Below are 16851 nucleotides of genomic sequence, written 5' to 3'. Positions count from 1 at the left end.
TTTTTTTTTTTTTACGATTAATGGTGGATTATTATATGTCGTCAAGTTGGTTTTTCGTAGGAAAGATTTTAATGGGCTCTTCTTCTTACATGTACTGTTGACAGCCATGGATACTGGAAACCAGAAAGTACTGTTTAATTGACAGCCGAAAGATATTTTTTTATTCAACCTCAAATTAGAGTAATCTTGCTTTGTTTTTTTAGAAGGTTTCGCCAAAAAGTATATCAGGTTGTGTTAAAAAATACTACAGGTGGATGGATAGTGTTACGTGATTAATATGAATAGGGGTGTCAATCGGACTGGCCCGGCCCGGCCTAGCTCGAAACCCGTAAAGTCCGCATATGTTTGAGCCCGGCTTGGCCCGACCCGAAATATTTCCGAACCTATATTTTAAAGTTCGAGCCCGGTCCTAACAAGACTACATGGCTTTTCGAGCTTTTTCGGGTTTATCTTACCGATCAAAAATTCAAACATATAAGCCTTACAAAACAGTGTTTAAAGGTGCACTGTAAAACAAATCAATCAAAAATTTAATAACTCATATATATTAATTACAACCAACTTAATTTAATATAAAAAGTTTAAAACTAAACAAAATTTTGATACTTTAAACAAATAAACTAATATATAATTCATATAAAATAACATAGATAAAAATTTTTAAAGTATTAAGTATGATTTTTAAGTAAATATAAAAACTAGGATTAGAGTTTAAAACTTTAATTATAATAAATTACAAATCAAATATTGCAATCAAACAAAAATGTTAACAAAAAAGTACAAATATATTTTTAAAGGGCTTTTCGGGCCCGAGCCCGATCGGACTAAGCCCGAAAAACCCTATAGTCCAAATGGGTTGAGCCCGAAAAGCCCTATTTTTTCTGGACATATCTATTTAAGTTCGAATCCGCTATTTTTCAGGGCCGGGCCGGGCCAGCCCGCGGGTTTTGGCCAAATTGACATGCCTAAATATGAAGTAAAGTAACTAATACTAGTCAAAACTCGAAAAAAAGAAAGAAAAAAAAAATAATACTTATTGGAGAAGTGGGATATGAGAGCAAGGATCTGAAGTGGGGTTGAAGATGTTTTAAAACTTACTCTTAATGTTTCTAATTAATGTATTTTTAAAGGTTTTTTATATACATTGTAATTTTTATAAACAAAATTTGACTATAATTCCTATTCATGATTGCGCAAAACCAAACTAACTTTTTGTATATCGTTTTGATTTAATCGGATATTCATAAAAGACATTAAAAATTGATTGTAAATGCATTTCTTTTTTTAAATTTACATAATTCTATAACTTTAAGGTAATAGTATTCATTATTAAATTATTTATCTTAAAGTTTCTAATTTTTCAATAAGAAAATATTGCATTGAAAATCTAGAAAAACTATCTTCTTAAAGTAAAACATTTTTAAAGAAAAGAGATTAATTACTTTGACAATTTTTAAAAAAAATGAAAACTGTTTTATTATTTATTTATTTATTTATTTTGTTTATTAGTCAAGTGACTAATTAAAACATCAAAATTCTCCTTAATGCTTTTTCTGAAGTACTTTAAAAAGTTTGTATATATAGTTATATCCTCGATATATTAAAAGAGAAGCATTCTGCAGAAAAAGCTGATGTGTCGTCGCCAAAGAGTTTTGTAACCAATTTATTATTCACCTTTAGTATTCTATAAAATTACATAAAATTGTCATTGCTATATATATATATATATATATATTTTGTCAACTGTCACTGCTATTCAATTTATTTATATACACAATATTTTGCTCCTATAAATTCTAAAATTGGTAAATATTGTTCAAAAATTGATAAATATTACCCCTACATATTTTCAAAATTAAATTAATTTCACTATGTATTGTAATATAATAATATAACTATATTATGAGATGTAAAAAAATATATATATATATTTAAAATCATATTTTCAGAAATATAAATAATGTTACCTTTCTAATAATTTTATAAAGCTATAATGATGAAAAAATCGAAGATCATTTGAAACTGACTCAATGTTTATTCTTTTGCTAAAAACAATAACTATATTTGCTCAAAAGAACATATGATCACCAATCGAAATGACATGAATATATACTTTAATTTGGATAACTATATAGTTAAACATTATATATAAATATGTAGTTATAATTGTGACAACCCGTCCCGCAGACCCCACTAGCCCATCGCTAACTGCCCCAATGGACCCCAAGTTGGCCCTACAGGGCATCGATCATAACCCCTCACCTTGGAAATGGAACTATTCATCCAAATCCACTAGTAGGTTATTGGTGCGCCAGGCATTCCTCGAACCCTGGTCCCCACCTTTTAACAACCTTCCCACAGGACAAGCTGTCACCAATTAACCTACAGATGAATAGTTCCTGTCCACGGTGAGGGGTTAGGATCGATGCCCTGAAGGACCAGCTTGGGTTCCGTTGGGAGTAAGCTAGCGGGTAGGCTAGTGGGGTCCACGAGACGGGTTGTTACAATAATGTTTTTACAGAAATCTTAAAATTTAGAAAATCCAGTCTAATAAAAATGAAAACAAGTAATAATATTATACTAATAGCTGAGATATATAGGGATCTAATGACTAAATAAAATTTATTAAATCCAATGATATAATACCGTAACTAAGACCAATTATATAAGGGATTTAATGACCAATTATAGTCTTTTCCCTCAGGAAACAATTTTGTAATTTTATTTCTCCATCAATTACGGACACATATATTACTTAAAAAACTAATAATATCCAAATTAATAGAATTCTTATTAATAAAATATCTTCTTGTATCTCCTATATAAAATACTTTATATCATATTTTATTATTTGCCTTTCTCTTACTATATTATTTACACTAAATTGTCATTAGTATAACTAAGGAATATTTCATTCAATAATTGAAGGAAATCTATACTATTAATTGGGGAATACACTTAAGGGTTAAAAAAAAAATCATATCAAATATCCATGTTGCCAAACTGACCCAATTTACATATTAAGAAGAAAAAAAAAGATTAAACAACAGATTTATTATACTTTAGGAAATAGCAAATTAGTTCCATAATAATCTGGTTATGAGAATTTTGTGTGGATATATTTATGTATGACAAAATACGGGATAAAAATTTTGGAAACAAGAATTCAAGCAGAACATATACGGACATATTATTTACTCATGTGAATTACGAGGAATAGGATTTTTTCGGGTAAAAAAAAAATAAACGTTGCAATCAGACATATTAGACAGGTTTAATCGCTTGACAATTATATATATTTTTTAAATTATGTAAAAATAACTCCGCCCGTATGTGTGGGTCCGAACCTAATACCATAGCGTAGAGAATGATCTACTACGCCGTCTCAAAATTTTCTGAAGTACAGGATACATTATTATATGGTGGTAAATAATTTTGGGTTTATTTAAACGAAAACTACAGATTATCTGCATTTTGATCTACAATTTATCATATTATAATAAATTATTATATTCCGTACGAATATCATAAACAATAAAAAAAAAATATTTGCTTAACTTTAAGACGAAGAAATCATCTGTATTTTTGTTCTCTAAATAATCTGTATTTTGATCTCCAATACTATCATGTGATAGGATATGCATATGCTATGGTTCTTATATCATTTTGATATCATATCAGCGGCCAGCTATTGCTTATGCTTCTGTTCGTCAAATCAATTGCCATTTTTCCTTCTGCTCATAGAAAGCTTAATCATCCTAAAAAAAAAAGTCATCATCTTTTGCTGTGTACCAGATTAATAAATATGCACTGCTTAATACGTCATATATATTAAAATTTTAATTAATAAACCTGCAACAGTTTTTCTTTTTTAACATCTTCTGCTATTAGCTTACATCATTAAGTAAAATACAAATAGATATACAGTACACCAATCCCCTTTATAATAAAACGGAAGTACACAACATTGTTTTGTAAACTATATAATTTTAATAAGTTGGTTATAAATAGGTTATAGATTAATTTGTTACAAATTAAATAGTGAGTGCAACCTTCATTTATTTTCGGAAGATTTTATTAGTAGAGCACGTTGTTTCCAAAAATCTTAAAGAGAATATTCTAAGGAATCATTTGATATCATCTAACTTACCATATTAATTTCTTTTATTAAATTATTCATCAAATAAAAAATTTTGATATCTAACTTAACATATTAGTTTGTTAATTATCATTATAATTCACCTCTCATTTTTATATATGAGTCTATTTTGTGAAACAAATAAATTATCATATTATTTATTATAATTAAAAAATAGTTTTATTTCCGGATATACCATAAGTTGAATTTTTTAAAACAAATATAAATTTTTCAATCTATAAAATGTTCAAGCTTTAGTAATATTATTTTATAAAAATAAGATCTATTGAATTAAAAAGTAACAGGTCAAAATTTGAATATTTCAATTCAATTTCATATTTTTTTTGATGAATTTTATAATTTTATATAATATAATAAACTTTAAATAATTTATTTTGAAATATTTTTAAAATATTTAAACTTGATATAAAAGTTAGAAACTATAAACACTCTAAATTGGTTTGTTATAGCAATGTCATTAATATATCACTATAATATGAAAGAATTTAAAGAAACCAAGTATATTAAAACAAAAAGTATAACAATATATTAAATTACTCATAATATAATAACTAACTTTTTAAATACTAAATGTACAAAATTATGTCTTATAATGACATTCAAGTCATTGTTGAAAAAACTTCACATACATAAACTAATACAACATATTAAAATTTTATTTTAAAATATAAAAATATACAAAATTTTGTATAAAATAAAATTTAACCAGTGTTATAGCACGGTACTTATCTAAAATCATTAACAATATAAAATTTACAAAATATGTGTCTTTTTTCAAGCAATCATATTTAGCATATGATTTTATTGCATAATGTTTTTATCCAAAAAAACTTTTAAAAATAATCACATAAATTATATTTTATGTAAAAATTACAATATAAATAAAATGAATTTCGATCCGTGCTCTAGCACGGGTCTTAATCTAGTACTAAATAGTAATCTAACATCTTCGATAAACCTACTAACAATTTTTGTCCTCGGTTTTATATTATTTTCTTGTTGGCTATATCTATCATCAACAATCACAATAAAGATAGAAATTCCAACAATTATAAACTAGAAGAATTGGAAAAAATGATGAACCATAATCGAAAACTGATTATGAGTTCGTTATAGACGTGTGTGTAGAATTGTGGATAGTAGATTATAATTCTGGAAAGTCATGATATTATGGTTTTTAAACCGTATCTAGATCTGCGTAAAGTTTTGCATTCTATAAAATGTAAGCAAACTATATTTCAAACTATAAGATTTGAACAATGAAATAATTAAGTTGAATATATGCACAATTGCACATGGGTGGTGGTTCATATAATATTTTCTTTTTTGAACATCTGTAACTTTATTAGCTTGTTAATGTTGATACAAATATGGAGTTAGCCACCTTGGTGGTACTGTAAAGTATTGATACAATCCACTTATTAAGGGAGCTTTACGACATAGAGTATCTGCTGCTGCGTTTCTTTCTCTGTTGACATGTTCCAAAGATGACATTGGGAGTTTTGACATCCAGTAACGGATATCATATAGGAGAGTGCCAATCTTTGAGTGATCGCCCATCTTGTTGATCAAGTTAACTAGTTCACGACTATCACTTTCAAATTATGTATGTTGGAGTCCGTGAGCCCACGTCAATTGTAGAGCATGAAGGAAGCCTAGGGCTTCGGCCTGAAGAACTGACGTTGAAGATTGTAGTTTTGCACAACCAGAGTAAAGAACCTGACCTGTGGAGTCTCGAATAATCCAGCATGTACTTGTGTAAGGTCTTCCATTTACATATCCACTATCAAAATTACACTTTACCCAGCCACATGGTGGAGGATTCCATTCCCGACTATGATTTCTTGGTGGATTGCTTCGGGGTGGTTGCAATCCTGATACTACTGCACTTTGGTTCTGAAGTTGTGTTGTCTCTATCCATTCAGCAACATCGTCGATTCCTTTTTTTTATTTCGCTTGCAGGACGACGATTGATTTTTTGAAATATGTAATCATTCCGTGATTTCCATATTCGCCAAATCATCCATATTGGAAGAAGTCCTTGTTGTTGAGTGAGTGATGAGTTCTTCTGTAGAGTAATGAGCAGACGAGTGTTTGTCTCAAAATCATCTGCAAAAGGGAGTTGTTTCCCTATATTACTTTGTACCATACGCCATATGGTTTGTGGGTAGGGGCATGTAAAAATGAGATGATTGATGGTTTCATCAGCCAAACAACACCTCTGACATATTGGGTCTGCTGGGATTGATCTTGTCCGAAGTTGTGTATTTGTTGCTAGAGCGCCAGATAAACCTCTCCAAAGAAAGTGCTTAAGTTTTGGAGGTAGTTGGAGTTTCCATACATCTTGTTTTAACTCCACGGAACCAATCGGTGGGAGGGCTATGTCTTCCTCAGATAGACCAACATGAGTCGCCACCCAATACCCTGATCGAACCGTATACTGTGCATTTGTTGTATATGCCCATTCATAAGTATCTTTTTTCTGCATACTTTGAGAGGTACAATTCAGAGGCTAGCTGCTGATCTTCAGGTGTGAGGACGCCTTCAAAAATTACTAGATCCCATTCTCTACTGTTTTCTGTCCATAAATCTGAAACTTTCATGTTAGGATCAATCACTGGACCTGCTGCAGGGCGTGGAGGTAATGTGGGAAGCCAGGGGTCGTCCCATATGCGTGTATTTTGACCATCTCCAAGGCGAACACGAAGGCCTTGACTAAGTAAACTTTTACCCTCTTGGATGGATCTCCACCCGTATGAAGTATATTGGCCTATAGCTGATTTCATGAAGGTAGTTCTTGGATGGTACAAATCTTTATAGATGCGAGCGAGGAGACTATTGGGGTTCATAAGAATACGCTAGGCCTGTTTTGCTAGGAGTGCTCTATTGAAATTATGAAGGTATTTGAAACCGAGGCCTCCTTCTTTCTTTGGGAGAGACATTCTTTGTCATGCTACCCAAGGTATTTTTCTTCTTCCATTTTCTTTCCTCCACCAAAAAGCAGAGACAACACTCGTAATTTCATCACAAATAGCAGAAGGCAACATGAAGCAATTCATTGAATAAACCGGAAAGGCTAGAGCCACAACTTTAATCAATATTTCCTTGCCTGCTGGGGATATGTATTTAGTCGACCAGCCCTCTGTTCTCTCTTTAACCTTTTTCACAACATGTTCAAACAGATCGACTTTCTTCCTACCAAACTGCTCCGGTAGACCCAAGTATTTTCCTCCACCACCTACTCTACTAATGCCCAAAATCTGTTGTATCCTTTGGCGTTTTGATTCTGGTGTTTTCATACCAAATATCACAGAGGATTTGTTGTAGTTGATTTTCTACCCCGAAGCATCCTCATACTTATGAAATAATGACGCCAAATGCAGACAATCTTCATTTGTTGAGCGACAAAAAAAGAGAGAATCATCTGCAAATAACAGATGTGATATGGAGGGAGTATGCCTGTTAAGCTTTAAACCATGAATCTGTTTATTAGCTTCAGCCTTCTGGATCATTCGACTCAACACTTCAGCACAAAATAAAAACAAATATGGCGAGAGGGGATCACCTTGGCGTATACCTCTTGTAGGATATATATGTCCATATGGTGAGCCATTGATAAGAATCTCATAAGATACTGATCGAACACACGCCATGATCCATTTCACCCACTTGCTATCAAATCCCAGTTGCAGCATGACCTTCTCCAAGAAGTTCCACTCAACTCGGTATACGCTTTGCTAATATCTGTTTTGATGGCGTGGTATGCACGTTGACATTCTTTCTTGGCTTTGAGAGCATGTAATAGTTCATGAGAAACCAAGACATTATCTGAAAAATTGCGACCTGGAACAAAGGCTGCCTGATATTCTGAAATAACGGACCCTAGGCATCGCTTTAGGCGCAGCACCAAAATCTTTGAGATAATCTTGTAGTGTACCGTACAGAGGCTTATAGGTCGGAAGTCAGCCTTGTTCTTCGGGTTGGTAAATTTTGGGATGAGACAAATATGAGTCTTGTTAATTCTTCCATCGAGTTCCTCCGTTTCAAAGAATTGACGCACCATATAACACACATCTGATCCAACCAAGTCCCAAAATTGTTGATAAAACGCAGCTGTAAAACCATCAAATCCAGGAGCACGATCTGCTCCAATTGAGAAGACTGCTGTTTTTATCTCTTCATCAGTAATTGGGAGCAGCAAATATCTGTTCATGTCACTAGTCAATTTGCACTCAATTCCGACAATAATATCTTCAAGATCGGTATGCTGCGATGTTATGAACATGTGCCTAAAATAGTCTTCAGCAACTCTTCCAATAGCATCATCGCGAAAGTGTTCCATTCCTTGCTCGTCAATGATAGATTTTATTCTATTCCGAGCTTTTCTTGTTTTTGTAGTAGCATGAAAGTATTTTGTATTACGATCTCCGAGATGTAGCCATGTGTTTCTCCTCTTTAGTTTCCAATACTGTTCTTCCTCACGATAAGTTTGATTTAGATCATTCCGTAGTTGGTGGACAGTCGAATGAGGTGTTTGATGGCATCTCTCCGCTTTATCGAGTCGGTAAGTAAGGGAACTGATCCGCTCAGCCGAATTTGTCTTTGTTTTTTGTTTCCAAGCAGCAATCTCACGTCTACATTGATGGATTTTGTTTTGTATACCTCCTTGATTATCTCTGTTTCCGGAACTCCATCTTTTTTTACAGAAGCAGTAAATTCTTCATTTGTAGAGTATCTTTTGTCATAGTGAAACTGACCTCTCTTAGAGCAGTCGACCTCCGCAATATCAATGATAACCGGTGCAAGATCTGAACCAGCCAAAGGAAGGAATTCTGTTTCAGATGCCGGGTACATCGCTTGCCAGTCTGAGTTTATGAATACTCTATCCAAGCAAGACTCGATTGTTTCTTTTTGTCGTTTCCCAACCCAACTGAACGGGTTACCTTTGTAGCGTAGGTCTTTCATATTGCAACAACTGATCATATTACTGAAGTTCCTAAAACTTGCAGTACTTCTCTGTCTACCCCCCTTCTTTTCATCTGGACTCAATATCTCATTAAAATCCCCACATGGACCTGTTCTGTTTACAGCTATTGTAGCTTTTCCCAAAGATAATGTCTTTCACTTGGTATTGGGTGGCCATAGATGCAAGACAAGTAGAAATTAAAGGATTTATATTCAACATAAAGATCTACAAGCCTTACATCACTAGACACTACTTGAACAGAAACATGATCTTTCCACAATACACAGAGACCACCACTTAATCCTCTAGGGGGAACAAGACACATCTCTTTGAAGCCCATACTTACACCTAACTCTCTCATATAGTCGTCTTGTTGTTTTGTTTCTACCAGGAACAACATGTCCAGGAGATACAGGCGTTGCATCTCCTCTAGGCGTCGAACTGTCAAGGGTTGTCCTAATCCTTGACAGTTCCAAAACCAACTCTCATGGAACTGGTGGTGGAACAGGCCCCACCGCGGCTCTATCTTGGTCACCTTTCTGAGCAGTCTCTCTCGATCCACTGCCTTCTTCCTTCACAATGTATGTGAGAGCTGTGTTCAACTTCCGTTTCCTGGAAAAAGGAGACTCTGCAGAACTATCAGAATCTTGTTTTCTCTTGCGCAGGTCTCGGCTTAGTGTCTCAATTATTCCTGGGGTGTCATCTGCAGGATGAACAAAGGAGGGAATAGGGTTATACAGAGTGTCCCCATCAAGACTTTCATCCCCACTTTCACCAGTAGAGATGTCCTCTAATGAGTTGTGGTTTGGATCAATGTACGAAAGTCTTCCCTCGTCAGTGTTTGGAGCAACATTCTGTTCCTCAGGATCATCCTCTGCATCTTCAATAGGCTGACCATCCTCACCAATCTCCTGGATATGGACCCCCGGGTTTCCATGTCCCTCTGGAATCTCATCATCATCGTCGTCAGCATCATCAAAATTTTCTGGCCCTCTGTTGTGAAGTAGACAATTACCAGAATCGTGGGTCATCATTCCACATACTTCACATGATCCTCGAAGACGCTCATAGAAGAAACTTAATACCGTATTCACCCCCGGCATGAATTGGTAGTTTCGCTGGAAACGTAGAGGGTGATCAACGTTCCAATTGATTTTAAATCGCTTTCTATGATTTCCCCCAGTGAGCGAGCAATGCTGTCAATAAACCTCAAATTCATGTAGTGAAAAGGGATTCTCCGTATTTGAATCCAGAAAGAGATAAAATTCAGAGACAGGGGATCCATCTCCGGAGACCATCTTTGTAGGACCAACATTCGATCTGCAAAAGACCATGGTCCACGGCGCAGAACGGTTTCAAGGGATTCCTCAGAAGGAAAGAAAAACTGAAAGCGGCGTTGTTCGACTATACGACCACGGGCAAGGCCAACCAAACCCCAGGATCGAGGAAGTGATGCAATCACTTGTTGGATGTTCTGTTTTCTCGGCATGAGCGGTCTCCCCATTAGACAAAAGAGGTTCTCAACCACGGCTTGTTGGACACTATCTTGAGGGAGAGCAAAAGGGGCATCCTCAATCCCTAGATTGATGTTTTGAAGACCACTGCGAATGTTGTCAGCCATTGGGTAAAGGAGATATGATCGAAGAAGGGATTGAAGAAGGTTTTGATTCAGGAGTTTGAAGAGGAAAACCCCAAAGCGGTGCTTTATATAGAGCCAATTCCATCTTCGAGTAACCGCTACATCGTGCAAAGTATCCACTACTATGTCGGGAGAAACCGCTCGATCGTGGGAGGGAAGAATAAACCACCCCACTCCAGCGTTGATAACTGTCAGAATCTTCAAAGGAAGATGACGAAAAGGAATCTGGCGAATCGCCCAAACAATCGCCAACCGTAACATTTTTTTTAATTCAATACCATGTTTTTTTTTTAATCTATATGAAGAATTCCGATATATTTTTTTTATTTGTTCATATCATTTTTGATAAAAAAAGCAAACATGAATTATAAGAATTGACAAAAACAAATTATGAGAACAATGAAATCATTAAGTGAGATAATTACATGCACATGGGTTAGTAAGTGGTAGATCATAATAAACAAACGCCGTACCGTGAGTATTGAAAAATGAAACAATGAGAAAATCTGACTTTGAAAAGGACTCTATATAACTAGATTCAAAACGCCGTACGATGAGAGTATCATTTTATAATCGGCGAATCATCGAGTCAAACACGCAAACATCATAATCATATTGTATTAACATAGATTTTCGATGATAACCGGAAAATGTTATTAATATTATATTATCTCAATCAGAAAGGACAAAGTAAATCTTTCATCAAAAAATGTCGTTACCTAGGATAAAATAAGGTTAATTAGTTGAACTTGTGACGTAACTGCTGCATCCTCCTCACTTCGTTGTCCAAATTTATTCCTGTGGAGGCCATTCCAACAACTATTTTAAAATCTCAAGTTATAAAGGAATTAGTTTCGATGTTATGACTTAATTATGAGGCCAGGTTGTCAGTAGCAATAGCATATTCATTATAAGCCTTTATGCTTAACAATTTTATTGTTTCTTAATTACAACTTCACGAGCGTAACTAACTACTATCGTCGCGACTCGTCTCCGCTAGTTCTTCTCGACGTGGTCATACTTTTCTAAAATCTATTTATTTATTTATTTAATAAATGTGGATTTAAGTCACAGCAAAGGTTAATTCATAAGTATAAAATAGAAAATTGTTACACAGTTACGAGAAGCACATTGCTCAAGTACTCAATCAATATGGGACATTTCAAAATTTTATTACACTTTCTTCACGTTTATGATAGACTTTTGAAATGTCAAGTTTGTGGGATTACAAAAGTACACGGATCTAATCTAACTTTGATACTATTTTAGTAAATAGTATGCGGATCTAATCTAACTTTTATACTATTTTAGTAAACATAGCTTCAAACTCAAAAACTGGCAGTTAGTAGAAAGATATGTATTTTATATATTACACCACAAATTTCTAAAAATCAATTTTCTTTTTTTCTTAAGAAAAAACAGTTTTATATTTAGAAGAAATCAAAATAATATAGAGAGAAGTAGAGAACAATTTTTTTTTTAAGGTAGCTTCAGTTCAGATTTAGGTCTTTATATCCTGACTGTAATAACAAGAACTTCATGAATTGGATGTCTGATGTCTGTCTACTCCTGCAAGCCCATTGAAGATAGAGAGATGCATGGGTGAGCGAGAGCCCATACATAAAGAACATTAACAAGTCCACCACCCTTCAAAATTTCCTAATGGCGCATCAGGTAAGTATTAAGTATAATATAAGTTCCTTTGAGACAAGTCCACATACTCACATGTGTCACACATACACCAATTTTCGATTATTTAATTTTTTTTTTGTGCAACACAATTGTGTTGTGTCCATCGAAACTCGAAAGAATCTTTAATTTGATTTATCTGAGTTTTAGTATTATGAAGATTTCAGAATTTATGATTATATATCCTGCAGGACTATTATTTAACAAAAAATGGAAAAAGAAAAAAATACTAGTAAAAAAAGAAAAATATTTCTACTAACATACGCCTCAAAAATTCCACTTTAGCATTGTATGTATCTCAAGAAGAATGAAGATCTCTACTTCTTCAGCTCTCTCTTCAATCATCCTCTGCTTGCTCCCGTCAACAAAATTTACGAGCTTTCTACCATCTTCGAATCCCTCTTCATACAAAGTTAGGTTTTTTAAATTAAAAAAAATTCAATTCCTTTGCTTGGATCCTAAGAAAAATAACAAAGGAAAGAAAGAGAAATGAAAAAACCCAAATTGTCAAAAGTGGAAAAAATCGACAAGATTGATCTGTTCTCTTCACTATGGAAGCAGAGATCGATTCGTGTAATAATGGCAATTGGGTTTCTCTATCTTCTTATTGTCTCAGTAGAGATACCTCTCGTTTTCAAATCCTGGTCCAGCAGCTCCATCTCCATTGAATCTCTTTCTCGACTCGAGAGCGAGCAAGAGCCCCTAGTCGTCTCAATCCCTAATCCTCCTCCGTTGAAGCCGGTTTCGTACCCTAATTCGGACTCCACCATTGTTAACCGGACGGACCAGAACAAGGTCCGTGAGCATCACCGTGGTCTGCTCTCAAGCTTGAGATTTGATTCGGAAACTTTCGACCCGAGTAGCAAAGACGGGTCAGTGGAGCTTCACAAGTCAGCCAAGGAAGCTTGGCAGCTAGGTCGAAAGCTATGGAAGGAGCTCGAATCAGGAAGGCTTGAGAAGCTAGTGGAGAAGCCTGAGAAGAACAAATCTGATTCATGTCCACATTCGGTTTCGTTAACCGGGTCGGAATTTATGAACCGGGAGAACAAACTGATGGAGCTGCCGTGTGGTTTGACGTTGGGTTCGCATATAACCTTAGTGGGAAGGCCAAGGAAAAGCCATCCCAAGGATGGAGATTGGTCTAAGTTGGTGTCCCAGTTTGTGATAGAGCTACAAGGTTTAAAGACTGTTGAAGGAGAGGATCCTCCTCGGATTCTGCATTTCAATCCCAGGCTTAAGGGAGATTGGAGCAAAAAACCTGTGATTGAGCAGAACAGTTGCTATAGGATGCAATGGGGACCTGCACAACGATGCGAAGGGTGGAAGTCAAGAGATGAGGAAGAGACTGGTGAGGTCTTTTCTTTTGTTTATTTGGTATTCGGTTTGTGATCCATTAGAAGCTAGGAAATGATTATGTTGAANCATTGAATCTCTTTCTCGACTCGAGAGCGAGCAAGAGCCCCTAGTCGTCACAATCCCTAATCCTCCTCCGTTGAAGCCGGTTTCGTACCCTAATTCGGACTCCACCATTGTTAACCGGACGGACCAGAACAAGGTCCGTGAGCATCACCGTGGTCTGCTCTCAAGCTTGAGATTTGATTCGGAAACTTTCGACCCGAGTAGCAAAGACGGGTCAGTGGAGCTTCACAAGTCAGCCAAGGAAGCTTGGCAGCTAGGTCGAAAGCTATGGAAGGAGCTCGAATCAGGAAGGCTTGAGAAGCTAGTGGAGAAGCCTGAGAAGAACAAATCTGATTCATGTCCACATTCGGTTTCGTTAACCGGGTCGGAATTTATGAACCGGGAGAACAAACTGATGGAGCTGCCGTGTGGTTTGACGTTGGGTTCGCATATAACCTTAGTGGGAAGGCCAAGGAAAAGCCATCCCAAGGATGGAGATTGGTCTAAGTTGGTGTCCCAGTTTGTGATAGAGCTACAAGGTTTAAAGACTGTTGAAGGAGAGGATCCTCCTCGGATTCTGCATTTCAATCCCAGGCTTAAGGGAGATTGGAGCAAAAAACCTGTGATTGAGCAGAACAGTTGCTATAGGATGCAATGGGGACCTGCACAACGATGCGAAGGGTGGAAGTCAAGAGATGAGGAAGAGACTGGTGAGGTCTTTTCTTTTGTTTAATTGGTATTCGGTTTGTGATCCATTAGAAGCTAGGAAATGATTTATGTTGAAAGTTATGGATTTTGTCACCTGTTGAGTAATACTTTAGTGTGGCTACTACAGTTGATAGTCATGTCAAGTGTGAGAAGTGGATCCGTGATGATGATAACTACTCAGAAGGGTCGAGGGCAAGATGGTGGTTAAATAGACTTATAGGAAGGAGAAAAAGGGTTAAAGTAGAATGGCCGTTTCCTTTTGTAGAAGAGAAGCTGTTTGTTCTAACTCTTAGCGCCGGTTTAGAGGGTTACCATATCAATGTTGATGGAAAGCATGTTACATCTTTCCCTTATCGCACTGTGAGTATATATCCTAATCCTTTTCTACAGTATTGTGTCATGTGATACATAATAGTGCAGATCGTAGAGTGAGTTAGCATGTTACATCTTTCCCTTATCGCACTGTGAGTATATATCCTCTTTTTTCTTATTTTTTGTTGTTGTGTATGTGTATGATAGGGTTTCACCCTCGAGGATGCAACAGGGCTAACCGTAAATGGAGACATTGATGTTCATTCTGTTTTTGTTGCCTCTCTGCCAACATCACATCCTAGCTTTGCTCCCCAAAGGCATCTCGAGTTGTCAAAGAGATGGCAGGCCCCTGTAGTTCCCGATGGGCCTGTGGAGCTCTTTATCGGCATCCTTTCCGCAGGCAATCATTTCTCTGAGCGGATGGCCGTGAGGAAATCCTGGATGCAGCATGTTCTTATTACATCTGCAAAAGTTGTTGCTCGTTTCTTTGTGGCGCTGGTAAGTTGGATTTTACATTTTTCAGCAAGTCATGAAAGCAAATTTTACTAGAGTGTTCAACAAAATGCAACCGTGACATAAATAAAGTAGTGTTGAAGACAGTGGGGAACATTAATTTTTTTTTTTGCGTGATGTGCATTTTACAGCATGGGAGAAAGGAGGTGAATGTGGAATTGAAGAAAGAAGCAGAGTATTTTGGGGACATTGTACTTGTTCCTTACATGGATAGCTATGATCTTGTCGTGCTAAAAACTGTTGCCATATGTGAACACGGAGTGAGTTATCAGATTTTATATAGGTCGTGCTTCTGCAGAATCGTTCTTGATTTAGTGTTTCTGTGGAGTTGATTGTTGAGAATTGACTTTGATTGGTGCAGGCTCTTGCATTCTCTGCAAAGAACATAATGAAGTGTGACGATGATACATTTGTAAAACTTGGTGCTGTGATTAATGAAGTGAAAAAGGTACCCGAAGGTAGAAGCCTGTACATTGGTAACATGAATTATTACCACAAACCTCTCCGTGGTGGTAAATGGGCAGTCACATACGAGGTAAATTCCTTTATATGCTGCATATTGCATGAAATAGTGTAACGATTTTAATTGTTTGTTTATAAACTCTTCTTTAGTGTGTCAGTTCTATGGATACTTTGATGATTTTCACTCATTTATTCATTTACGTATTGGGGGTGATATCAGGAATGGCCAGAGGAGGACTACCCGCCCTACGCAAATGGACCTGGATATGTTCTATCTTCTGACATTGCGCGCTTCATTGTAGAAGAGTTTGAGAGACATAAATTACGGGTAAGCAGACGAGGGAATCAAACCAATTATACATCTTCTTTTTCATTTCTCATTCTCTGTTGTTGAAAATGTCATTTGTTCACATACACCAGTTGTTCAAGATGGAGGACGTGAGTGTTGGAATGTGGGTTGAGCATTTCAAGAACACAACAAACCCAGTGGATTACAGGCACAGTCTGAGATTTTGTCAGTTTGGCTGTGTTGAAAACTACTACACAGCTCATTACCAGTCGCCGAGACAGATGATATGCTTATGGGATAAGCTCTTAAGACAGAACAAGCCCGAGTGTTGTAACATGAGATGATCTCTTGAGGAAACAGTTACGTTTTCTGAGATATATAACATGCCTTCAAGCTTGCTGCAGAAAGCCAGGGCAAATTAAGAAATCAATTTTGCAAGCTCATCACACAGAGAGAGAAAGAGAGCCTGGACTTGATTCTATTGGTCTGCAGCTTCAAGCCTTCTGATACGTTGAAGAACTGGGGACACGAGAACAGGGAGTAGGGAAGAAAACATAGAGAATCACTTTATTTTTATTTATATGTATAAACCCATTTCTTAATCTGAATGGAAATTTTTTTTTATTTCGTTTTGTCTTTCGACTTCATAACACAACTGCGGAGCAAGAAACAGTTCGTGGCCTTAAAAGGATTCTTTATGACTGAACAATACATGT

At 35.9% G+C, this 16851-nt stretch overlaps 1 protein-coding gene across 2 annotated transcripts; it reads left to right on the top strand.

The window, feature by feature from the left end:
* Positions 12738–16767, top strand: LOC104702208 (hydroxyproline O-galactosyltransferase GALT5-like). 2 transcript variants are annotated; one of them, XM_019227827.1, is made up of 8 exons: positions 12739–13115; positions 13876–14561; positions 14687–14919; positions 15079–15369; positions 15516–15644; positions 15746–15919; positions 16067–16174; positions 16267–16767. In XM_019227827.1, exons 1-8 carry the CDS (start codon positions 12943–12945, stop codon positions 16477–16479), a joined length of 2007 nt encoding a protein of 668 aa, XP_019083372.1. In that variant the 5' UTR covers positions 12739–12942; the 3' UTR covers positions 16480–16767. The 2 variants fall into 2 exon arrangements, with proteins under 2 accessions (XP_010416337.1, XP_019083372.1); XM_010418035.1 differs by lacking the exon at positions 13876–14561 and having other exon boundaries at positions 12738–13801.

This window comes from Camelina sativa, chromosome 7 (assembly GCF_000633955.1).
Source record: "Camelina sativa cultivar DH55 chromosome 7, Cs, whole genome shotgun sequence".
In the NCBI taxonomy this organism is placed as follows: domain Eukaryota; kingdom Viridiplantae; phylum Streptophyta; class Magnoliopsida; order Brassicales; family Brassicaceae; genus Camelina; species Camelina sativa.
Note: the sequence above shows the minus strand (reverse complement) of the source record. Positions and strands in the feature narration are given on the sequence as shown.